The sequence below is a fragment of the Rhincodon typus genome, chromosome 24 (genome assembly GCF_021869965.1).
Source record: "Rhincodon typus isolate 14 chromosome 24, sRhiTyp1.1, whole genome shotgun sequence".
NCBI lineage: Eukaryota > Metazoa > Chordata > Chondrichthyes > Orectolobiformes > Rhincodontidae > Rhincodon > Rhincodon typus.
Genome location: NC_063355.1, coordinates 22,750,171 through 22,776,259, shown reverse-complemented (window position 1 = coordinate 22,776,259; position 26,089 = coordinate 22,750,171). Strand labels below are relative to the sequence as shown.

Genomic DNA, 26,089 nt, shown 5'->3' with positions numbered 1-26,089 from the left:
AAATTCAATATGTAGACGTTACTCATTAAAATAACTTTTGTACTTCTTTTCAGAAATAGGAAATCTCATACTTACATTTTCATTGATTCTTGTGTCAACATTACGACATTTTAGAACTGCGGTAAGACACAAAAACTATTCCAAAGTAGATTGGGCCACACTGACACCAAACTGCACTTTCGGTCATCTGAACATGCATTGTTTTGCATACCAATGACTGTATCCATGTAACTAGTACAATTTAACGAAATTGTATATTTTACAGTTAAAATACTTTAACACAAAATCAACTTAGAATTGGACATTCACAAAAGGCACATGATGCCAAGCAACAGTTACGTGCGTAGCTTCATTACAATTACTAGTGCCATGCAAATAAATATCTGTTGTGGTTCCTGCTGAGATCTGCATGTTTCCTCTCTGAAATTGGTACTAGCCTGAACTTTCAAACAGACTATAAATAATTACAATGACACACATTTCACCACAGACGAGGAAGCATTCACATCTAGCAGGCAAAGAGCAGGTTCATTAGACACAAATAGCATGCTGAACGAAATGAAACCAATTCTTTGAGCGGAGAAGGCAATATAAATTGCTAAATTGATTTCCATGCTATCAATAATAAACAGGAATGAGAAAACTAAGTGGAGAATCTGGGTTTCAAAGCAACAGAACTCAATATTCATAATGAGTTACCCTGCCTAGCTTACGACTATTTGACTTATTGCACAGTACAAATTTGTTTAAAATGTCAGAGACAAACATAACAAGATTGGCAACTGAAACAGTGAATTTGGTCTCCCCCAATGTTTGCAATCTTTCGTGTCAAGATTAAGAAAACAGTTTCCAAAATACTTTAAAAGATCATTCATTCATTATGGTAAATATATTTCAGAACTCATGCGGAGACTGTACGATTTATAAGTTTCAAATATTTTCCTGCTACATCTTGGAATTCTGCAGTCATTCTCCATTTCCATAATGCTCCTTTTTTTCTTCTTCTCACTAAAGTGAATAATTTCACATTTTCCCACATGGAATCCCTATAATGTGGAAAGAGGCCATTTGAGCTATTAAACCTGCACCAACCCTCTGTAGAGCATCCCAACCATAACCACACCTCACCATCCTATCACCATAACCCACAGTTACCATTGCTAACCCCAAATCTACCTTCGCTAACGCACCTAACTTGCACAGTCTGGCCACCACAGAGCAATTTAGCACGGCCAATCCACCCAACCTACACATCTTTGGACTGTGGGAGGAAACCAGAGCATCTGGAGGAAACCCACAGACACAGGGAAAATGTGCAAATTCTACACAGATCGTCACCCAAGACTGGAATCAAACCCGGGTTCCTGGAGCCTGTGAGGCAGCAGTGCTAACCGCCGAGTCCACCGTGCCACATCTTACAGTACTGACCAAATTTTTGCTCACTTACTCAACCCACCTATATTTCCTCTGCAACCTCCTTAGGTCTTCCTGGCAACATATTTTCCTACGTATGTTTGAGTCATTAGCATATTTAGCGATCATGCCTTCAGTTCGTTCACGTGAGTCAGAGTTATACGGCATGGAAACAGACCCTTTAGTCCAACTCATTTGTGCCAACCAGACATCCTAAACTGATCTAGTCCCATTTGCCAGGATTTGGCCCATATCCCTCTAAATGCCTCCTATTCATTTACCCATCCAGAGGTCTTTTAAATGTTGTAATTGTATCCGCCTCCACCACCACCTCTGGTAACTTGTTCTATACATGCATCACCCTCTGTGTGAGAATGTTGCTCCTCAGGTCCCTTTTAAATTCTTCCTCTTTCACTTTAAACCTTTGCCCCCTAGTTTTGAATTCCCTCACCTTGGAAAAAGACATTGGCTATTCAATTCTATGTATATTTTTATGAAATTAATTAGACCATACATTCCTGACTGCCATGAAAACCATCCAAAAATACACAATCACATGTGAATTGTACCTTTGGTTCTGTAGCCCTCAATACCTTGTGCTTAAAACAACAGCTTCTGCCTTCTAGTTTTTGGCTCCCCTACCTTGAGAAAAAGACCTTGGCTATTCACGCTATCCATGCCCCTCATGGTTTTATAAACCACTATAAAGTTTATAAAGGTCACCCCACAGCCTCTGACGTGCCAGGGAAACAAGCCCCAGCCTATTTAGCCTCTCCCTATAGCTCAAACATGCCAATCCCAACAACATCCTTATAAATCTTTTCTGAATCCTTTCAAGTTTAAAAACATCTTTCCTATAGCAGGGAGACCAGAATTAAATGCAGTATTCTAAAAGTGGCTTCACCAACGTCCTGTATAGCTGCAACGTGACGTCCCAACTCCTATACACAATGCACTGACCAAGGAAGGCAAGCGTGTCAAATGCCTTCTTCACTACCCCGTCTGCCTGTGACTCCACTTTCAAGGAACTATGCATCCGTACCCGTAGGTCTCTGTTTGGCAACAATCCCGACGGCCCTACCATTAAGAGTTTAAGTCCCACCCTTACCAAAATGCAATATACCTCACATTTATCTAAATAATGTTAATATAAATTGAGACACATTGAGGTCGCAACATAGACCTACATGGGACATCACTGGTCACATCCTGTCAATTCAAAAAAGACTCATTTATAGAACAGAAAATAAATATTGTTTTCTGTCAGCCAGCCAATTTACTATACACACAAATACTCTATGTGCATTTACTTCATACAATAACCTTTGATTGGAAATCTTGTCAAATGCCTTTTGAAAATCCAAGGACAGTCCATTTTACTCCTTCAAAGATCTCCAATAGATGGTTAAATAGGATCTTCCTTTCTCAAAGCAATGCTGACTAATCCTGACCTTGAATTTTTCTGAAGTGCTCAACTATAATTTCCTTAAATATAATTTTAATATTTGCCCCATGACAAATGTCACGCTAAATAGCCTAAAGTTTCCTGTCTTCTGCCTCCCCCCACCTCAAATATACAGATTATATTAAAAAATAACCCCAAAATAAATAAAGTATTCATTCAATTCATCCGGTATTTCTTTATTCTTACTATTAACTCCCCACTCTCACTCTCTACTCTTTACAATTATAGTTATCTGTAAAAACTCTTTTTATCCAATTTTAAACTTCTAGCTAGGTTCCTCTCACTCTAATTTTTTCCACATGATTTAACCTTTGTTCTTGTTTTTTATATTCTTTATATGTCTCTGTTCTTTATATTCTGAATAACCATCTGACTTTCCATTCACCTTTGTGCAATTAAATGCTCTAGGTATTAAAGTCACTTGGCAATTGTCATCCCTTCATCACAAACAATACTGCTTCTTGCTTACTTTGCCCAACATTGTGATCACTGTTAGGGATACATAGCGTTGATTACTGTCCTCTAGTAACTTCTTTCCACTATTCCCGATCTCCACTCAAATCGATCCTACATTTGACCTCCTGAACCAAAGTCATCTCTAACTGTTGCACTAATGCTATTGTTGATCAAGTGTTAACCACTCCACCTTTATCTAGCTTCCTGTTCTTTTTGAATGCCATACACTTGCTAATATTCAGGACATAATCTTCTTCATCTACAGCCACGTGTCTGCAACGGTGATCAGATCACAATTACTCCTGCATGTGCTTTTCAATGTTTTTACATTGTTATGAATGCTATGTGCATTCACATACAGAGCCTTTCGTTTTGCCATATTGTTATCTTTGTAACACCTAGTCTTGACTGTTGACAGTTGACAGTTGGGTGTATTCCTAGGTGTTTTCCCCCATGTCCCTTCCGGAAATTCTCTAACCTTCATTTTCCACATTTTTATTTTGCTCTCCTGTCTCAACTACCTTTTTATTTGCAACATCAATCTGAGTTTGATCGCTCACCCCTTGTTTAGTTTAAAGCCCTTTCTATTTTCCTAATTATACAGATTGCCACAAAACCAGTCCCAGAACATTCAGGTGTAGATCATCACAACAGTACAGATCCCACTCTCCCCAGTGCTGGTTCCAGTGCCCTATGAACTGGATCTCACTTCTCCCACACCAGTCTGAGACATGCATTCATTTCTCTAATGTTATTTGCCCTATGCTAATTTGCATGTGGCTCAGGTCATAACCCCAGAGATTATGTTAGAGGCTCTGCTTTCTAATCCAGACCGTGGCTACTGATAAACACTCAGCAGGACCTTTTTCCTAGTTCTACCCATTTCATTGGTACCTACTTGCAACATGACCACTGGATCGGTCCACTCCCTCTGCAATTTCTTTTCCAGCGTACAGCAGTTATCCCACACACCAGCACTAGGCAGACAACAGAACAACCTGGATGAACACTCTTTGCTGCAGAGAACAGGGTCAGTCCCCTTCACTATTCCGCGCCCTAGTACTATTGCATTCCTTTTAGTAACTCTGCTTGAATGGCTTCCTGAACCATGCTGTCATGATCAGTTAACTCATTCATCCTGAAGCACTCACTGCAAGCTGAAACAACTTCAAACCTGTTGAACAATTGCAAAAGCTGAAACTCCTGTACTCCTGCTTTACTTGCAGTCACACACCCTGCCGTTCCTGAGCACTGGCCAAATCAGATGGCCCTAGATTAAAGGGTGAGATCTCTTTCTGGAATTAAGTGTCCAAACAACTCTCCCCCTTCCTGATATACCACAGCACCTGTAGCTTGGCCTCTAGTCCATTGACTCTGAGCCAACGTTCTTGTTTGCTCTGAATCACACTGGCATTCGGAAGCTCCACATCCTGCATGTGCAGTTCATTACATACCTTGATGTGTTTGTGTTAATTAATTCATAACGTTAATTAAATTATAATTAATAAATGTTCCACCTCCCAGTCAATTTTTTATTGCCAGTAAACTTTACCAATACTCAAACAGCTTGCTAATAGTTGCATTTACTTAAGGGCTTGAAAAAGAAACCTTTGCAATATCAGTAATAAACACATTCGCCAACAACAGTTACTCACAAATCAATCAACCCATCATTTTTCTATGATAACACTCTTTAATTACCTTCTCCTGCATCCACACCACCTACACCAAAGCCCCAATCCAGTACTCTCCAGAAACTGCAGCTGTTTAACCCTGCCTCCTCACTTGCTTTTGTCTTGAAACTAAAGTGCTTCAAGTGAGCACAGCATGCATTCACCATGTCAGCAGGACAAGCAGTGAAGTTAAAAGGCAGTCGCTCAGTTTCAGATTCAGCACTTTGCTGAAGACATGCTGTGGAGGCTGCCAATCCCCAGAGGTGAGCATTAGCTGCCTTCACTTGCTTTCACTTGGCATGAGGAAGTAACATTGATTAGCTTAGCTGGACACAGATACAGTCAAAAGAATGTTGGTGACAATGGAGTTGGCAGATCAAGTGTTCCAGCATCAGGTGATCTTGGATACAACAGAAAAAAGGATAATATGTGAAGTCTCTGACTTGTACTTCAATTCCTATCACCTCCATTACAAATGGCTATGTACGATGACCAAATCTTGTTTTGAACATTTCAACCATAATCCATTGGGGTAAAAACGCTTAGAAATATCTACAAATGAATACTATTGCTTAATATATCCAACTGCCATGTCCTATCTGGAACAATTGGGTAGTACCAGTTCACGTTTCACGAAATGGATTAAACACAGAGTTCAGGTTCAGCTACAGCTCGAGTTTCGTCTAATTTTCAATCAAAATGTGATCGAAAATCTTAAAACCATAGGAAATGCAATGAATCTTATATGTTAAAAATTTTCAATGAGTTGAGGTTGTGTGTGTTCGAAGACTGACAAATAAATTCGAGTTTATGTCCTGTGACAGAAACCTGAATAAATATTGCAGCATTTAAAGTTCTCCAAAAACAAATTTAGTGCTTTATGGCATCAGTTGATACATTGGAAATTAGGGCATGCTCTATGAGATTTTTCTAGCCATTAATTCAAATCATCAGGAAATAATTTAGCATGTGTCTGAACTTTTGATATGCCCAATCAGTGGATGAAATTTCCACCAGCTGCACAGTCAAAACATTACTCCCTTAGTGTCATCAACAGTTGTTCGCAAAACAATGTGAGACGAAGAATAACTATTTTTCTAAATAATTATTTCTCTCCTCTATTTTTAAACCAAAGCATGAAAATCTGCTGTTGGCCTCTGACATGAATGTAATCCTTCAGTTTTGCGCACCATTATCTGGGTGGGTCAGAGAACTGCCTTTGTACGATACAAACTCGTTTTCTTTGGAACTTCGTTACAGTCAGTGAGAGAGAGTTGAAAGAAAAAGTTAATCAGCATGTCAGGGCAGAAATTAAATTTAAATTCCAGAGAATAAAGTTTTCTAACCACTGAAGCAGACTTGCCTTTCCAAATTAAGAAAAACAGTTGATATTGTACCTATCAATTCCATTAAATAAGTTCCTGATCCATAGATAGCTTGGAATGGGATTGAAGATAAATGGATAATTATAGTGAGATTACACATACCTTATGGAATACAAGAGTTCCACTGACGTTTTGATCATGGAAATGTCAGAAAGGGAACTGGTCAGATTTCAAACTGAGCTTTAAATATATAGAGATACTATGCATTTTTGTTTCACTCTTCGGGTGAGAGAAATGTTCTACAAAACTTGCTGTCATATGGTTAAAAGGGTTGAGTCCATTTTAGGGCTGACTGAATATGGTCGGAAGAGGGAATATTGGTGAGGTGCATGATCTTACATTGTTTGAAAGTTACGTTTTTAGATGAACTGGGAAGTTGGTATTTCTTTACAGTCATACAGCACAGAAACAGACCTGGAATATTGTGTGCAATTTTAGTTTCCTTTTCTGAGGAAGGATGCTCTTGCTTTCAAGGGAGTGCAACGAAGGTTTACCAGGCTGATTCTGGGGATGGCGGGTCTGATGTATGAGGAGAGATTGACGAGGTTGGGATAGTTTTCGCTGGAGGTCAGAAGAATGAGAGGCGATCTCATAGAGGCTTATAAAATTCTAACAAACAGGACTGGACAGGATAGATGCAGGGAGGATGGTCCCAATGGTGGGTGTGTCCAGAGCCAGGGGTCACTCACAGTCTGAGGATTCGGGGTAGGCAATTTAGGATGGAGATGAGGAGACGTTTCTTCACCCAAAGAGTGGTGAGCCTGTGGAATTCATTACCACAGGAAGTAGTTGATGCCAAAACATTGAATGTATTCAAGAGGCAACTAGATATAGCACTCGGGGCAAATGGGATCAAAGGTTATGGTGAGAAAGCAGGATTAGGCTACTGAGTTGGGCGATCAGCCATGATCATGAAGAATGGTGGAACAGGCTCGAAGGACCCAATGGCTTCCTCCTGCTCCTATCTTCTATATTTCAGCCCAACTCGACCAGGCCAACTAAGTTTCACATGCTTCTGTTTGGCCCACATCACTTTAACCCATTCCTGTTCATGCACCTGTCCCAATGTCTTGTAAATGTTGTAACTACACCTGCATCTACCATTTCCTTTGGCAGTTCACTCCACGTATGAACTATCCTGTGAGAAAAAGTTACCCCTCATGTCTCTTTTAAATCTTTCACCTCTCACTGTAAACTTATGCCTCTACTTTTGGACTTTCCTACCCTGGGGAAAGACCTTTGCTATTCACTGTATCTATGCCCCTCATGATTTTATAAGCATTGATAAGGCCGCCTCTCAAGCTCTTACTCTCCAGAGAAGAGAGTCCCAGTCTATCCAGTTTTTCTCTATAACCGAAATCCTCCAGTCCTGCTAACCTTCTCGAAAATCCTTTCTGAACACTCTCCAATTTAACAGTGTCCTTGATAGGGCAACCACAACTGTGCACAGTACTCCGAAAGTGGCCTCACCACTATCTTGTACAACTTCAACACAACTGAGTTTTTTGAGGAAGGCATCAAAAAGGTCAATGATGGCAGAGTAGTAGACGTTATTTATTTGGATTTTAGTAAAGTCTTTGACAAGGTTCCACACGGTAGACTAATTCATAAAGTTAGGTCTCATGGGATTCAGGGTGATCTTGCCAATTGGATACAGGGTAGGCGATGGCCTAGTGGTATTATTGCTAGACTATTAACCCAGAAACCCAGCTAATGTTCTGGGGACCCAGGTTCGAATCCCACCACAGCAGATGGTGGAATGTGAATTCAATAATTTTCAAAAAAAAAAAAGGGTCCGGAATTAAGAATCATTGCCAATGTCGGAAAAACCCATCTGATTCACTAATGTCCTCAGGGAAGGAAAGCTGCCACCTTCACCTGGTCTACATGTGACTCCAGACCCACAGCACTGTGGTTGACTCTCAACTGCCCCCCTAAATGGCCTAGCAAGCCACTCAGTTGTACCAATCGCTACAAAGTCTCAAAGAAATGAAATTAGATGGATCACCTGGCATCGACCTAGGCAACGGAAAAGACAACAACAGAAACAGCCCTGTCGACCCTGCAAAGTCCTTCTCACTAACATCTGAAGGCTAGTACCAAAACTGGGAGAGCTGTCTCACAGACGAGTCAAGCCACAGCCTGACATAGTCATACTCGCAGAATCATACCTTACAGACAATGCCCCAGACATCACCATCTCAGGATATGTCCTGTCCCACTGACAGGACAGACCCAGTTGAGGTGGTGGCACAGTGGTATACAGTCGGGAGGGGTAGGAGTCCTCAACATTGACTCCGGACTCCATGAAGTCTCAAGGCTTCAAATTATACATAGGCAAGGACAGCTCCTGCTGATTACCATGTACCTTTCCATCAGCTAACGAATTGGTACTCCTCCACGTTGAGCAGGACCTGGAGGAATGACTGAGGATGGCAAGGGCACAAAATGTACTCTGGGCGGAAAATTTCAACGTCCACCTCCGAGAGTGGCTCAGCAGTAGTATTACTGATCGAGTTGGTCGGCTCCTAAAGGACATAGCTGCTAGACTGGGTCTGCGGCAGGTGGTGAGGGAACCAACAAGAGGGAACAACATACTTGACCTCGTCCTTACCAATCTGCCAGCTGCAGTTACATCTGTCCATAACAGTATTGGTAAGAGTGACCATTGCACAGTTCTTGTGGAGATGAAGTCCCGCCTTCGCACTGAAAATAACTTCTATCGTGTTGTGTGGCACTACCACCGCGCTAAATGGTTCAGATTTCGCACAGATCGAGCAACTAAAGACTGGGCCACCATGAGGCGCTGTGGGCCATCAACAGCAGCAGAAACATACTCCAGCATAATTTGTAACCTCATGGCCTGGCATATCCCCCACTCAACCATTACCATCAAGCCAGGGGATCAACCCTGGTTCAGTGGAGAGTGCAGGAGGGCATGTCAAGAGCAGCACCAGGCATACCTGAAGATGAGGTGTGAATCTGGTAAAGCCACCAAACAAGACTACTTGCACACCAAACGATGAAAGCAGCAAGTGATAGGCAGAGATAAGCGATCCCACAAACAACAGGCCTGGCACATCCAGTCGTGAATGGTGGTGGACAACTAAAAAGTTGCTGGAGGAGGAGGCTCCACAAATATTCCCATCCTCAACGATGGGGGAGCCCAGCACATCATTGCAAAAGATAAGGCTGAAGCATTTGCAGCAAATCTTCTGCCAGAAGTGCCGAGTAGATGATCCATCTCCGCCTCCTCCAATGATACCCAGCATTACAGATACCAGTCCTCAGCCAATTCGATTCACTTGACATGACATCAAAAAACTGTTGGAGACACTGGATACTGCAAAGACTATGGGCCCTGACAACATTCCGGCAACAGTAGTGAAGGCTTGTGCTTTAGAATTTGCCGCTCCCCTAGCCAAGCTGTTACAGTACAGTTAAAACACCGGTATCTACCTGGCAATGTGGAAAATTGCCCAAGTACGTCCTGTACGCAAAAACAGGACAAATCCAACCAGGCCATTTACTGCCCCATCAATCTACTCTCAATCATCTGTAAAGTGATGGAAGGTGTCATCCACAGCATTATCAAGCAGCACATGTTCAGTGTTGTCCAGCTTGGGTTCCACCAGGGCCACTCAGATCTTGATCTCATTACAGCTTGGTTCAAACATGGAGAAAAGAGCTGAACACCAGAGGTGACGTGAGTGACATCCCTTGACATCAAGGAGCCCTAGCAAAACTGGAATCAATCGGTATCAGGGGGCAAACTCGCCGGTGGTTGGAGTCATATCTGACATAAAGGAAGATGGTTTTGGTTGTTGGAGGTCAATCATCGCAGGTCCAGGACACCTCTGCAGGAATTCCTCAGGGTATGGACCTAAGCCCAACCAACTTCAGCTGTTTCATCAATGACCTTCCCTCCATCATAAGATCAGAAGTGGGGTTGTTCGCCAATAATGCACAATGTTCAGCACCATTCATGACTCCTCAGATACTGAAGCAGTCCGTGTTTAGCCGCAACAAGATTTGGACAATATCCAGGCTTAGGCTGACAAGTGGCAAGTGATGTTCATGTCACACAAATGCCAGGCTATGACCATCACCAATAAAAGACAACCTAACCACCACCCTTTGACATTCAATGGTGTTACCATCACTGAATCCCCCACTATCAACACCCTGGGGGTTATCATTGACCAGAAACTCAAATGGACTCACCAAATAAACAGTGGCTACAAGAGCAGGTCAGAAGCTAGGAATACTGTGGCGAGTAACTCACCTCCTGACTCCTCAAAGCCTGTCAACCATCTACAAGGCACAAGTCAGGAGCATGATGGAATACTTGCCTGGATGAGTGCAGCCCCAACAACAGTCAAGAAGCTTGACACCATCCAGGACAAAGCAGCCGCTTGATTGGCGCTACATCCACAAGCATCCACTCCCTCCACTACCAACGCTCAGTGGCAGCAGTGTGTACTATCTACAAGATGCACTACAGAAATTCACGAAAGATCGTCAGACAGCACCTTCCAAACCCATGATCACTTCCAACTGGAAGGACAAGGGCAGCAGACATATGGCAACACCACCAACCCCAAGTTCCCCTCCAAGTCACTCACCATCCTGACTTGGAAATATATAACTGCTCCTTTACTGTTGCTGGGTCAAAATCCTGGAATTCCCTCCCTAATGACATTGTGGGTCAACCCACAGCAGGAGAACTGCAGCAATTCAAAAAGGCAGCTCACCACCAGCTTTTCAAGGGCAACTATGGATGGGCAAGAAATGCTAGCCAGCCAGCGACACCAACATCCCACAAATGAAATGAACAGAAAGAAAACATAATTGGCTTAATGGCAGCAGATAGAGTAATGGAGGAGGGTTGCTTTTCTGACTGGTGGCCTGTGACCAGTGGTGCTGCTTAGGGATCAGTGTGGGTCCTCTTTTGTTTGTCAATTATATGATTTGGATGAGAATACAGAAGGCATGGTTAGTAAGTTTGTGGACACCAAAATTGGTGGCATTGTAGACAGTGCAGAAGGTTTTTGAAGATTACAAAGGGATCTTGATCAAATAGGTCAATGGGCTGAGAAATGGCAGATGAAGTTCAATCTGGATAAATGTGAGGTATTGCATTTTGGTACAACTAACAAGGGTAGGGCTTATACAATTAATGGTAGGGCCTTGGCTAGTTTTGTAGAACAGAGGGACCTAGGGGTGCAGATACATAATTCTTTGAAGTTTGAGTCACATATAGACAGGGTGGTTGAAAAGGCGTTTGGCACACTTGCCTTAATTGCTCAGTCCTTTGAGTATAGGAGTTGGGAAGTCGTGTTGAGGTTGTACAGGACATTGGTGAGGCCTCTTCTGGAATACTGTATCCAGTTCTAGGCACCCAGTTATAGGAAGGAGATCAAACTGGAGAGGTCAGACGTTGCTGGGTATGGAAGGTTTGAGTTACAAGGAAAGGTTGGATAGGCTGGCACTTTTTTCACTGCAGTATGAGTGGTGGGGATGAGTGGGAGGGCTGGACATGGATTTCCCGCACTTCTGCCCTCAAACCCCCTCCCTACAACAAGGATAGAGTCCTCCTGGTCCTGGCATACTACCCCACCAACTTCTGAATCCAACACATCATCCTCCGCCACTTTCGCCACCTGCAATCAGACCCCACCACGAAAGAGATATTCCCCTCCCCACCCGTCTGCTTTCAGTATGGACTACTCTCTCCGCGATTCCCTTGTCTGCTCCACATTCCCCACCAGCCCCACCATACCCAGCACTTTTCCCTGCAACCACAGGAAGTGCAACACCTTCCCCTTCACCTCCATCCAAGGCCCCAAACAAACATTTCGTATCTGACAGGGATTCACCTGTATGTCTTCTAACCTGGTCTACGGCATCCGTTGCTCCTGATGTGGTCTCCTCAGCATCGGAGAGAGCAAGCACAGACTCAAGGACAGGTTCATGGAGCAACTGCGGTCTGTACACTCCAATCAAAACCACCTTCTGGTTGCCAGCCATTTCAACTCCCCTTCCCACTTCCCTGGTGACATGTCCATCCTCAAAATGTCACAATGAGGCCACATGAAAATTGGAGGAACATCTTATATTCCGCCTCAGGAGCTTACAGCCCAATGGCCTCAACATAGAATTCACCAGTTTCAAAATCTCCCCAACCCCGGCCTCATCCCATGTCCAACCCTCACACTCATCCCCGCCTCCTTGACATGACACAACCTGTCCATTTTCCTTCTCATCTATCCACCCCACCCTTCCCACTGACCAATCTCTACAACACCTTTCCTGCATCCACCTATCACCACCCAACCTCCCTTCACCCAGCCCCACCCCCCTTCCCTCCATTGATTTCTAAACTCCCTTCCCCGTCCCCAGTCCTGATAAAGTGTCCCGACCTGAAACGTCGATTTTCTGGTTCCTCTGATGCTGCCTGACCTTCTGTGTTCCTCCAGCTCCACACTGTATTGACTCTGACTTCCAGCACCTGCAGTTCTTGCTATCTCCTTGATGGTAGTTGTCTTTTACCTGAGATGAGGAATTTCAAGACTAGGGGGCACATTCTTAAGGTGAAAGGAGAGAAATTTAAAAACAAAAGGCAATTTTTTAAATATAGAGTGTGGTTTGCATGTGGAGTGAACTTCCTGAGGAACTGGTGGATGTGGGTACAATTACAACGTTCAAAAGACATTTGGATTGACATATGAACAGGAAAGATTTGGAATATGGGCCAGAAGCAGGCAGGTGGGACTAGTTTAGTTTGGGATTATGTTCGGCATGGACTGGTTGGACCGAAGGGTCTGTTTCCGTGCTGTGTGACTCTATGACTATGACGTCCCAGCTGCTATGCACAATGCTTTGCAGAATTTCATCAGGGTGCGCTTGCATTCTATTGTAGAATGATCACACAAATTGAAAAATATTTTAGAAAATCCTCAAATATTAAATGTAATCAAAGTATTTCTAACAATTATACACTATATTAACTTAAATCGGTGGCCATCATGATGGCTATGTTAATCTAATGATCAAATTAGAAAATTAGACTGGTATATCTAACAATGTATTCCGAACCCAAAGCTCTCAACTATCACATTGAACGTTTGAAACTTAAAGACTAGATGCGCAAAGTACCAGCATTATCTACAACTAACAGGAATCTAACAAGTATTCAAGTTATTGAGACAAACTACGAACATTTCTGTTAAACAAATTTAATAGTGCTTTTTGTTTTTTCAATTTGTATCAAAGGTTCCTTGCATCACCCAGATTCTCCTCTTACTATGAAAGTAAGAAAAAAGTCTAGTCATGAAGCAAATACCTTGAAGTGTTATTGGGCAAGCTTTAAAAATGCAAGATAACAAGAAGCACAAGTTAGAAACATGGAGGAAAAGTGCAAATTACAATCCAGGAAGTTACATAATTCCGCATTAAATGGTTTATTTCGTTAAAAAGCTGCTTGAAATAATTCACACAGAAGCAAGACACAGTAAAAGGAAGGTTGCAGCCATAGTATGTACAAAAAATATAGTTCGATTGGTTTTGGCTACTTATTGTAACGTGGATAGACTTTTTTCAGTCTTACCATCAAAGACAGACAGATTTAGCAAGGACAGCAAAATTAGGAGAAGGAGAGAGAAAGGAGTGAGATGAGGTTTTATAAGTAGTGCAAAGACACAATGACACTTTGCAAGCCACAGTGACTTCTTTGACAAGCTTGCGTTAGCACAGAAACACAAGTCAATGTTCACTGAAATAGATATCCATTTACAACATTTACAGCACAGGTTCATTTTTGACATTTGGAAAATTAGAGGTGATCAGATTTTTGCCAACACATGTAAATTTAACTGCTTCCTGATTTTTCCCCTGAAACAATGAGGGCTGCTGTTTTATTTTCCCACTAGATGCAAGGAAAGGTAGAATTTGCCACTTTAATCAGACAATACTAACAACAGATATAGTCTAAGTTTTCTTTATGTATTTAGGTTTAGTTGGACTGAAAGAGGAGGTCATTTTTAAAAATATAATTTTAGGAAAAAAGTAGGAATGGAAAATATTTCCCTGAGCTCTCAAAGGATTTACATATATTTTCAACAGTGACCCAAATAACTGATGAAGCATTTTAGTGACCTCAAATTTAAACAAAAAAAACTTGAAAGGTAATGACCTAATTTTAAAAATGATGGAATTTAGAGTGCAGAAGTGGAATATACAGTGGTATTTTAACAGTGGTATTGCTGCATGTGAAATGGAATTATGCTCATAACATTGCGTTTTTCCACATAAGTAGAATGCAAATGTTTCTCCTTCAGGAAATGCATTCTGGACAAAATTGCACAAAATTAATAAAATCATTCCGATTGTCTATGCTACATTTAACTTGCACACAATTCAATTCAGATCCAGTCTGGTTTGCCTACATCCACAAATTTTGAGAACATTATACTGGACATCCATAATTCACATTCCTGCTATGTTCCTTCTTTCTACTCATGCATAAACATGAAGCAGAAGCAATAGCATCTCTTCTTTGGTTAGATGTAATGTTCTGAGCTTGATTGCATCTCAACGGAGCAAGATCCCGGTCACAGAAAATGGCAGAGGAACTTGTTTGAGTAAATGTATTCCTTACCATTTGAAACTTGTTACATTTTCTTTAAACAAAGATAAACTTTTGCATTGAAATTAAGTGCAAGAAAGTTTTGTATATATAAAAATGTCCTTTTTACTTTATTAAATAATTCCATTACAGACAAATGACTACAGATTATTAAATAATATTGACATAACTGTACTTTCATAAGTGTTACTTTATTAACTGGAAAAGTTTGAAAAATTCAAATTCCATCTATATTATAGATTAATCTCTGTTAACCTAGTTATATACAGAAAATCCGCAGCAGATCTGGCAGCAACTATGGAATGAGAAACACATTTAACATTTCACAACAGTAAACTTTCATCACAATAGCTCTGATAGGTCACTAAACTGAAGTGTTAATTCTGTTTCTCTCAACTTAAGATGCTGCCAGACCTGTTGCCATTTTCAACAGTTCTTACTTCAGATTTCCCACATTTGGAGTACTTAGCTCTGGTCATATTTATTTTTAGATCTCTTCACCATTTCAGCAGTAAAATTTGAATATTAAGTAAGCTTACAAATGTCTCATTGTAATGATTGGGTTTCAAAAATAAGACAAAGAATCTTCTGAATATTACAATGCTAAAGTTACTTTTTTTGTTAAATCCGCTTCCTTGCTTTTACAATGAGCCAGTTCCAAAAATATTCCAAACATTAAAATTTTCAACTTGGGGAGTTTAATGGCAAATGTATTAAAGACAAATTGCTGAACAGAAAAATATATCATATCCAATTACTATTTCACGATCAGCAATTCTTAACAGAGGCAGAGTATAAAAATGGCCTAAAATATTGTTGAATTGTACATTATGGAACTGGAAGTTTTACATTAGGTTTAAAATTGAGATCAATCTCTGCTTTCCAGCACATGTTATGTAAATGACTACTTTTGGGCGTTTCCATCAAACCAGTCAGATTGTGACTATCATAAAAATAATTATTTCTAAAGTAAATTTGGTCTAAATTTCTGAGTTATCAAATTTTGATTTTTTTTTTTTAAAACCAGCTAACCTCGTAATGCAGCTGCTGGTTGTTAATGAAACAGTAAAATTCTCCTTTGCCAACTCCTAGAATGCATTAATTGAACAATTCCAGTCCATTAAGACGAAGAAATGCACGAGTAAAACTTACCCATTAAAATGGGAATTGTATCATTTGAAAACGATTGAATTGATTAATAATATTTAAGATAATATGACATACTTTATTCATTGAAAATTAAAATGGTGAAATTATGATTTAATTTTGATCATTGTATATGGTTAAAAATTTATAAAATAAATTTGGAAAGTATTGGGTAAAATGGTTACGCACAAAGTGTATATGTTTGTCCATCAACATAGTATGCTGTGATGGGCCAATTTAGTAGTATCAGTACAGCGAAGGAGGCAGCCATTGGGTCCATCAATTCCTGCTGATTCTCTGTACAGCAGTCCAATCACTCCATTCAATTATTTTTCCTGTCATTGATAGTCGCTTACATTTAGCAGCCAAGTTACTTCTGCATTATTTAAAAAGCTGATTTGGTTAACTCCTATGCCTAAATATTCCCCTGATGCACTAGGATATTTTGACATGCATGTACAGGTATTATGTGTCACAATTTGGAGGGCTTACCTTTTTTTCATTTCTAGCAGCTGATTATTGAGTGCAGATCGCTCCTCTTCGAGCTGAAGTAAAAGCAAAACTTTTTAGTTTCCAAGGTCTTTTAAAATAGGCATCTAACATTTACATTTGTTATTCAAATACTCAAGCTCCAATGAGCTATATTAAAACATACATCCCAAATCAGTAACAGAATATGAATGCCATTAACAGTATCCAATATTTACATGCTCATCATAATTACAAGTATTAATTCCTGAATATTTGACTGCTAACTTAATGAGATGAATGCTAAGCGTTGGAAGCAGCGCAGGAGAAGGCACACCGATATTGCTATTTATTTCTGCACAAATCCTTCCTGGCTTGCAAAGAAAATCATGCTCCAGAGTCAAGGTCAACTGATGCTTTCAAAAGGAAATTGGATCATTATCAGAGAAATAAAATTTTGCAGCGCTGTAAGGAAAAGACAAGCGACACGAGGTGAAGTGTTCCTGTGGGGGCCACTATACCCACCATGTGCAGAATGGCCTCCTACAAAGCTACAAACCATTCTATGATTTTAATGTAGATAGAATTAAAATGGGCAAATGTGAGGGACAACTCTCTTTAGCACCTTTAATACCTTGAAATGTTTCATGACGCTTTACAAATACATTTTCAAATGCAATTTGACAATAAGCTGACCATATGCTTGGTCAAGGAGTTAGACTTCAGGGAACACCTTAAATTAGTAGCCGAGCTAGAGAGATTTCAAGGGGGAATTTCAGCGATTAGGGGTAGGCAGCTGAAAGTGTGGCTGCCAATAGCACAATATTTATAAATCGGCATTGCACAAGAGGCTAGAATTAGAAGATTCCATATACCTTGGAGGGTTGTAGGTCTGGAGGACAGATTGAAAGAAAAAACGTCATGAAGGAATTTGATAGCAAGTCTAGATAATGAAAATTGAGACATTATTTAGCCAGAAGTTAATGCGGACAAGTGGAAATTGATGGGTTAACAAGCTCATGTGCAATAGAACAAATACAGCAGAGTTTTGGATGACCTCAAATACAGAAGATAGAAAATGGGAAGAAAGCCTGTAATGTGCTGTAATAATCAAGTTTAGCACTAACTGGAGGGCTTGGAAAAGGGTTTCAGCAAATTGTTAGGACCAGCAATGTACTGGATGGGAGTGTAAAAGAAGCAGATTCAAATGTAGGTGTCAAAGGGGATATGAATAAGCAACAGAAGAAAAAAAATTAAGGGGTTGCATGGGAATGAGACTAGCAGATTTGGTTTTGTGGAGAGCCAGCAAATATATGTTAAGTGCAACAGCCTCCTTCTGTGATATGAAATGATGCATTTGCTCAATAAACTATTTGCATTTCCACAAGAGACTTAATTTGCCCCTATCAGAGGATTAAAACTGTAGACACTAGACTAAAAACTGTGCAAAAAAAGGATTTGATTTTAGAACAAAAATTATGAAACTCAATAATACTAATTTTGTTAAAACTGCTTTCCATAGCAAAACAATTTAGTACACATGGTTAGAAATTTGAAAGGAAACATTTTTCAAAAATGCTTCAGTGCTTAAAATCAGGATTTCATTTTTTTTTTATTTCTTATTACTTTCACCCAGAGATAAAGAACTTAGCATGTGTGTTAAAATGTCAGCTCTCCTAAAGCATTTTACAGCCAAGTGAATATCTTTGATGTGCACTCATTATTGCAATGTAAGAAAATGTAGGAAGCCAACTTGCACACAGAAGTGCCACACAAATAACAGTGAAATAAATGACAACATTTAGTGATGTTAATTGAGGGATACACGCTAACCTGGAGTCCAGGTGAAGGGGCCTCAGGGGCAGCTTTTTCACAGAGGCTGGCATGTATACGGAACAAGCTGCCAGAGGAAGGGTACAATTACAACATTTAAAAGACATTTGGACAGGTACATGGATCGGAAAGGTTTAGAGGGATATGGGCCAAACACAGGCAAATGAGACTAGTTTAGTTTAAGAAACCTGGCTGGCATGGATGAGTTGGGCTGAAGGGCCTTTTTCCATGCTTATTGACTAACTTTCTTATTTTCTTCAAATAACAGATCTTTTACATTCATCTGGTAAAATTGAAAGGACCTCGATTTTACATTGCACCTCCAGTGTAGCACTTCAACACAAATTATGAGACATCCTTGATTACTTGCTCAAATTTTTAGAATGGGTTTTGGATACACAACATTCTGTTTGAGGTATGAAAGTGCTACCACTAAGCCAACACACATTTTTAATTTGTGCAGCTAATAATGTTGATAATCACCTGCTTTTCAACGATTTAAGTACATTAATGGTTGCAATGTATGACCTACAACATCCACTGCAATAACTCACCAAGGTTTCTTAGACAGGTCTTCTAAACCTATAACCTCTACCACCTAAAAGAACAAAAGTAGTAGATGCATGGGATCAACACTACTTGCAAGTTTCCCTCTGAGCCATGCAGCATTCTAACATGTAATTACACTGCGGTTCCTTCATTGCCACTGGATCAGAATTCTTCGCTACATCTACATCATATGGACTGCAATCGTTCACCGTTGATTCAAGTTCACCACCACCCTCTCCTTGGCAATTCGGGACAGGCAATAAATGCTAGCTGATCCAATGACATTCACGTTCAATGAATGACTAAATGAAAAGCAGCAAATCTAGCAATCATGTATTTGGTCCCTTTATCCAAGTTATTGATATAGATTGTAAGCAGTTGAGGCTTCAACATGAGATAGTAAGAACTGCTGATGTTGGAGTCAGAGATAACACAGTGTGGAGTTGGAGGAACATAACAAGCCAGGCAGCATCAGAGGAGCAGACAAGTTGACATTTCGGAAGGGTCCCAAACCCAAAACGTCAACTTTCCCGCTCCTCTGATGTTGCCTGGCCTGCTGTGTTCCTCCAGCTCCACACTGTTATCTCGAGGCCTCAGCATTGATTTTTGTAAAACATCCCTCATTATATCTTGCCAATCCAACATATTCTTTCTGGTGTCAGTACAATATCAGATTTATTGAATTAAAAGAATTTTCATGTTTCTAGGTTCAAAGTAATTGACTTAGACACTGCGTACTTTCCATTTAATATTCAGCCAAAATGTTTATCATGTCCTTACATAAGGACATTCTTGATATAATTAAAATCTACACTGCATTAAAATGTTTCTTTTCAGTGCTTTGAAAGTTCATTTTGGTGCTGTCCTACTTTACACAGATGTTTCTTGCATATCAACAGAGGCTTGTGACTCCTGGCCAAGATGTCCATGAATTTTAAAATGAAAGAGGTATGTTTCCGAAATTACTACAACAAAAATAATTTGAAAATACTCCATTGCTTGTAAATGGCTTTGAGATATCCTGAGGTTACAAAATGCAAGTCTGCCGTTAATTAATATAATGAATGTGGTTTTACAAGGCATTTTGTTACAGGCTCACAGATGCCTTGGCTTCTGTTCAACTTAAATACAATTGACCTTCAAAGTTGATTTTTGCTTGACAGCAAGAATAAACATCAGTTTACTGAAATTTAACTACTGTAAAATGTGTAAATGATCATGTTTATAAAACAGGAAACCATTTAATAAATTAAGTTTCAATAAGTTATAATACAGTTTTAAAAATAGACTAGTATTTTACAAATGTGAATCCTGCTATAACTGTGAAGGGAATGTTATCCTTTTGGAAAGGTTGTGCACATGCAGAAGAAATCTTCAACCATAACTGGAAAGAACCAAATCAGTTAGACTGCGTAAGATGTCACGATGGGTCAAAATGCAAGCCTTTCAACTTCCCAGAATCTTGACACTTTTACCACACATGAAAAAGTCTTCTTTCCTCACTTGCTACTAGAGTTTTAAACTAGCTCTTGGATCGCCTCGATTCAATTCATTGCAAACTTAGCTTTACAGTACAACGTTACCCATAGTGAAAGACTAAGTGAAGCATCAACAGCCAGGCCACAAGATGTCAGAGATAAGATAAATGAAATTACAAAAGTTCATACTTATGAAATTGACGAAGTCAAATAACTATTATCTGGTACAAATATGGAAAATATACTGTCCAATTTTTTAATAAAGCAACTTTTTAAAAATTCACAAGACAGCCTGTCTTTACATCAGGACTGTTGATCCAGCATTTCTGAGGGTAGATAATGTAACATTTTGCCACTTAACAGATTCACTGCTGTTTGCTACCGACAATAGCCTGGCTAAATCCAAATATTTAAGTACAGTGCAATATTTCAGTACTTAAATACTGAAGCTCATGTATTTTTGGGATGTTCAGTATATTTTTTGGACAAGTTTTTACTAGTTAGAAAACACTTAGGTATTAGCTTAGCCTTATGCACGTTCAGGATTAAGTTAATTCTGTCTTCATCAGCATCTGATCTCAGTTATGAACTAATTTTATCTAAGGAAAATGTGAGTCATGAAGTATTTTTATAAAATATCTTGGAAACTTGTTAATATTATTTAATCTGAATTCTGATTACCACAAAAATTATAATGTAGTTTATTACTTAACATCCAAGATAATGCAATTAGGTGATGAGCTGAAACCCTTTTACATAAAACAAAAAATAGCTCTATAGTATGCAAACAAATAATTTAATTACATAAATATTACAAAATTAAGTCATACAAAAGAACAAAAATAAATTGCTTTTGGTGAATTTGGAAAATTTTAAGTTATTGTTGCTTGCAGGCTATTGCTTCCAAGTGCCTACACAAGCTAACCATACCTCCAAAAATCAATATAAACAGACACAGAATCTAGCAGACAAAATTTGGGTATTTAGGGAAAAAAAAAATTAAGAAAATCACAAGCAGATATAATTCATCCATGTAGTTATTACCACAAAGTTAGATTATAAACGCATGTCCACCATACACCAAGACAAAAAAACTGAATTATGCAAATAAAGGGTTTTGAATGCATGTTATTAGGGGTAACATGTAATGTAGGGATTGTGATTATAGACATTCCAATTCTAAAGCTTTAAAATGACCAAAAGAAACACTGTATTAAAGATTTTTACTATGATCATTCATCAATGTGGCTAACACAGCATTACACAATTGGCAAAAACATTCCTCATGATTACATATTAAATTAAAATGTGATTTGTAGAATAAAACTATAGGAAAAAAATACAGGATAAATAAAGTATTTAAAAATGATGCTAGATTATCCTGATTATGGAACTAACAAATATTGATGTTATACATTTTGAAATTCTAAAATTGTCAGCATGTTTTGGTGTGGAAAGATCCAAAACATCTTTTCACAGCACATACCTTCTGATGACTGGTGACTTCGTCCTTGCTTCTGTCCAGCTCGCTTGCAAGTTTGCCGTTTTCTTCATGCAGTGCTGCCAGCTGCTGGGATTTCTGGGCTGCTGCCAGCTTCAGCTCCTCTCTGTAAAGGCAAAGTGAGTGCACGGTTACTATAGTAACCACTGATGAGAGTCAAGTGAAGAAACAGTGGGAGAGAATCAGTATATCTCTAAAATGTTTCTAGGTCACACATGCTAATATGATGTGAAATCTGCAAAGCAACCTTTTAGGGCTACAAATATAAACCTTGCACTTCAAAAATAAAGCGTGAGCTTCTTAACTGTAAAAGTTCTGTCCAGGGAGCTATCACAAGATCTTAAACAATAACAGGAGGAGAAATATTTTTAGAATAATTTAGTAAGCATTGCCACTAACAGACAAATCCATCCATTTACACAGCTGCAAACCAAAGCCTAATTGTAATTAATTTCACTGTTGACAACAGTAAAATGCACATATCTATTATGCTTCACATCTACTTTAAAATTAATCTCTTTGAAAAGCAGTATTGCTTGAATAATTAGATTCAGAGTTGACAGATTCATACATTGAGATAACATGCTTTGACTCTTAAGTCTCACTTGGTAAATTCCTGAGCTGAGAGCACGCTGTTGGAAGAGGGTGGAGGAGTGAGGCAAATGTTTCTTGTAGAGGATGGAAGGAAGAGAGGGCAAAGAGAAACAGAGAGAATAAGTCGGCTCAGATCACCTACTAATCAGGTGAGAACAGCATTGGCAGGAAATCTGAATATACAATGGTTAAAGTACAAGTCAAAGACGACAGAGAAAAAAAAACACATCAGGGGGTATGTCACATTTCTGATGCCGAGGCACAGAGAAGATACATTATTAAAAGGAAAAGCTCTAAATTTGGAGTTAGAAATGAAAACAGGCAACAGGTCTGGCAGCATCAATAAAGAAAATCAAAACACATTATCTCATATGGTCTTTATCATGTTGGGAAAGAAAATCAACAAACCAAACACGAGGATATTAATGTAGTAGCCTGCAACCTGCTCGACAGAAACTGATGATACAATGGATCTATGAGATGAGTCAGAGATATGTTAACAAAAGAAGATGCAAATAGCCAGAGTAAAGAGACAAAATGGCTCCACGCAAATGAAAACCTGTGGAAAATAAGGAAAACAGATAGAAACACGCTGCACATGCAACATATTTGAAATCAAAGTAAAGCTTATACAAATCAACTCCATGGCCTAAGACTTTTACTTGCAATGCTCTTTGACCAAGTGTCTCCAATTCAAATAATGCTAAAGAAGGAAGGGATGATTTTGAACGTTTTTGCATGGAAAATGGATTGAAACAATACACAAGTGTTCCATGTGTTTTTAAAGCAAAGGTAGGTATATTCTTCACTAACAAGGAAGTCAAGAGTTACTGGAGCTGGGGATAGGAATGTAGACCAACAGTCACAATCACATTAGCCATTATCTTATTGAACTGAGTAGGCTACAGTGGCTAAATATCAAATGGTCTACTCCTGCTCATTATTGGATGTTTGTATGTAAAGGAAATAAAACAGGACTGGGAGAAACCAGGATAAATAAATCTAGCCCTCAGATGAGGAAGATGGAAAGAAGCCTAGTTTGAAGAGTTGTGGGAGTTAATAAAGTATCCATAAAGTATACATTACCAGAAACGGAAGGAGGAAATTCCAAAAAGGACGAAATTCCAAGAAGGACAAGGAAGAGACAGAATAGATTATGTAAAGTATTGAGGACAAGTGAAAAATCAGAAAAGTTAATTGTAAATTAAGTTTCACATATATTGCATTGAAACAAAATATCTTGTTGTATTTTTCTTAAAATATTGAATTATTAAAAAGGTACATAATTAACATCTTAGTTTTGAAAAAACTGAAATACATAACTGTTTAGTTATAAAACTGAAAGCCTTTTTGCATTTTTTGGTTTCTTCAATTTAATCATTTTCCCATTGAAAACTACAAGGTTTAGGATGCAATCATCTGGGTGATGGGATTTTATGAAAGTTTTGGGAGTTACAGATTTTTTGCAGGTTGCCATGGAGGTATCACAGACACTACGTACCTCAGGGGAACAGAAAAAACTAGCCAGCGGGTCAGTCTGCCTAGAATGCCAGCATGCACCCTGCACAAAGTAGATTACAGCATGAACACAAATTGTAGAGACTGCTAGAGGATTATGTGTGAAATCAGCATAGGAGAGGAAGGATCTCAAAAAAGGTATTAATTTGTTATGCCAAATTATCCCACAAAATTTAAATTTGCATATAATCAACTTACACTGATATGTCACAAATGAAGTTAAGAGCTCCAAAGTACTTCAGAGGTGCAAGAAAATAAATTCCATAAATAATATCCATAAAGATATTACAGGATATGACCAAAAGCTTAGTTACAGAAGATCTGGGGAGTTGGAAATTGGACAGCTTTCAAACTTGGTTGGTACAATGCCATAAAGCTGATGCAAATCTCAATTCACAAAATTCCAACAATGGAGCAGCCCATGGCAGGACTTGGATAACATTAAGGAGTACGCTGACGAGTAGAAATCCACATCCAGCCAATAAAAACTCCATCTTTCCTTGGCATTAAATAGTACCATGACAGTAGAATTGCCCATCAGCAATGTCTGGGTTTCTTTAATTAACCACAGCATCTCAACTGTATCACCACAAACTGCAATGCTTCAAAAGGAGACTGTATACTACCTTCTCAGGGCAACAAGAATGTGCAATGAATGCAGAATTCAAAAATCTTGAAAACAATTAGAAACAACTTATTTCCTTTGTAGTACCTGGCTTCTTGCTGTTTTATCTTTGGAGTCTTTGACATTGGTTTAAAAAAGGTTACAGCAATAGCATTACCTAATCTATATAAATAAAGGCATTTAAATGCTAGATGATTAGGGAACCACTGAACATCAATTATGAAACAGTTACCTATTCTCAGGGATCAATGGATAAGCGTGGATGAGATCTTCCAGTCTTATCATTTTGACCAACCAGTCAAAGCACTTAAAAGTAAATTACATAATCCTTGTAGTTTATATATCTACAAAGTTAAAATGCCAAATGATATGGTATCCATGATAAATGACAGCTCCTCACCGATCATTTCAGACATTCTCACAAATATATATATTACACAGAGACAACTATAACAGTTTCACTTATGATGTCAGTGTAGCATTCAATTTGATAGTTTGTCATTTTCAGATTGCAGACGGTTACACGTTATTATATTCAAATAAACTGATTCAAAATATTTTAGCAAGCATCTTGTGTGGGGCATTTATTCTATAGCTGCAGCATTCAAAACAGGACGTAAAACCTGAGGAAGGGTCACCGGACCCAAAAGTCTGATTTTTCTTCATAGATGCTGCCAGACCTGCTGAGCTTTTCCAGCAACTTCTGTTTTTATTCCTGATTTACAGCATCCGCAGTTCTTTTGATTTTTAGTAAAACCCTATTGGTGATCAGTAATATGAGTCAGTAAACACCTCCAATATAAAATGTGTAAAAAAGAACCATGTAAATTTTACTGCAGATAGAGAATAACAAAGAAAAACCATGTTGATGTACTCACTAGTTTTTAAATTTGAGACTCATTTTAGAGGCTTGTATTTCAAAATAAGAGAAAACAAAACGCCCATTGGACATCCCATTCACAAACCTTTCACAGAGGGTGTGTTGATCAATAAATTGTGGAAAAACAAACAATTAACTACTATGCCCTCACCAGGCCCCTAGAGTGGAAATTGGACAGAATACATTTTATCAAGGAACTTTGTATCAATTGATCTCACACAGTTTTTCTTTGGTTGAAATGGGAAAATACAACAAAATGGAAAAGTACAACACACTTGAGGTACAGCTCATACAAACCATTTTTTTCCTGGTGGTAATCTACATTAGAAAAGTCAACCTTACACCATGTAATTACAGCATTGGTAATCATTGAAAAAAAAATCAATCTCAACAGCTTGATTTGGTTAAAGTCACATCTGAAGAGCACATAAATGCACAATAACAGTAAAATTTATTAT

General features: G+C 39.0%; 2 protein-coding genes across 2 annotated transcripts in view; one reads left to right on the top strand and one right to left on the bottom strand.

Annotated features, from left to right (window-relative positions):
- LOC125485992 (CAP-Gly domain-containing linker protein 1) overlaps positions 1-25,036 on the bottom strand; it is a 38,165-nt gene extending 13,129 nt beyond the window's left edge. The window contains exons 1-4 of the mRNA XM_048611719.1: positions 24,984-25,036; positions 22,620-22,682; positions 22,000-22,120; positions 16,678-16,730 (exon numbers count right to left, since the gene is read on the bottom strand). Coding sequence (XP_048467676.1) covers positions 16,678-16,730; positions 22,000-22,120; positions 22,620-22,682; positions 24,984-25,036 — 290 coding nt within the window. The remainder of the gene's footprint in view (positions 1-16,677; positions 16,731-21,999; positions 22,121-22,619; positions 22,683-24,983) is intronic.
- An 833-nt stretch (positions 25,037-25,869) lies between these two features.
- Positions 25,870-26,089, top strand: part of clip1a (CAP-GLY domain containing linker protein 1a) — a 25,273-nt gene continuing 25,053 nt past the window's right edge. The window contains exon 1 of the mRNA XM_048611718.1: positions 25,870-25,911. Coding sequence (XP_048467675.1) covers positions 25,870-25,911 — 42 coding nt within the window. The remainder of the gene's footprint in view (positions 25,912-26,089) is intronic.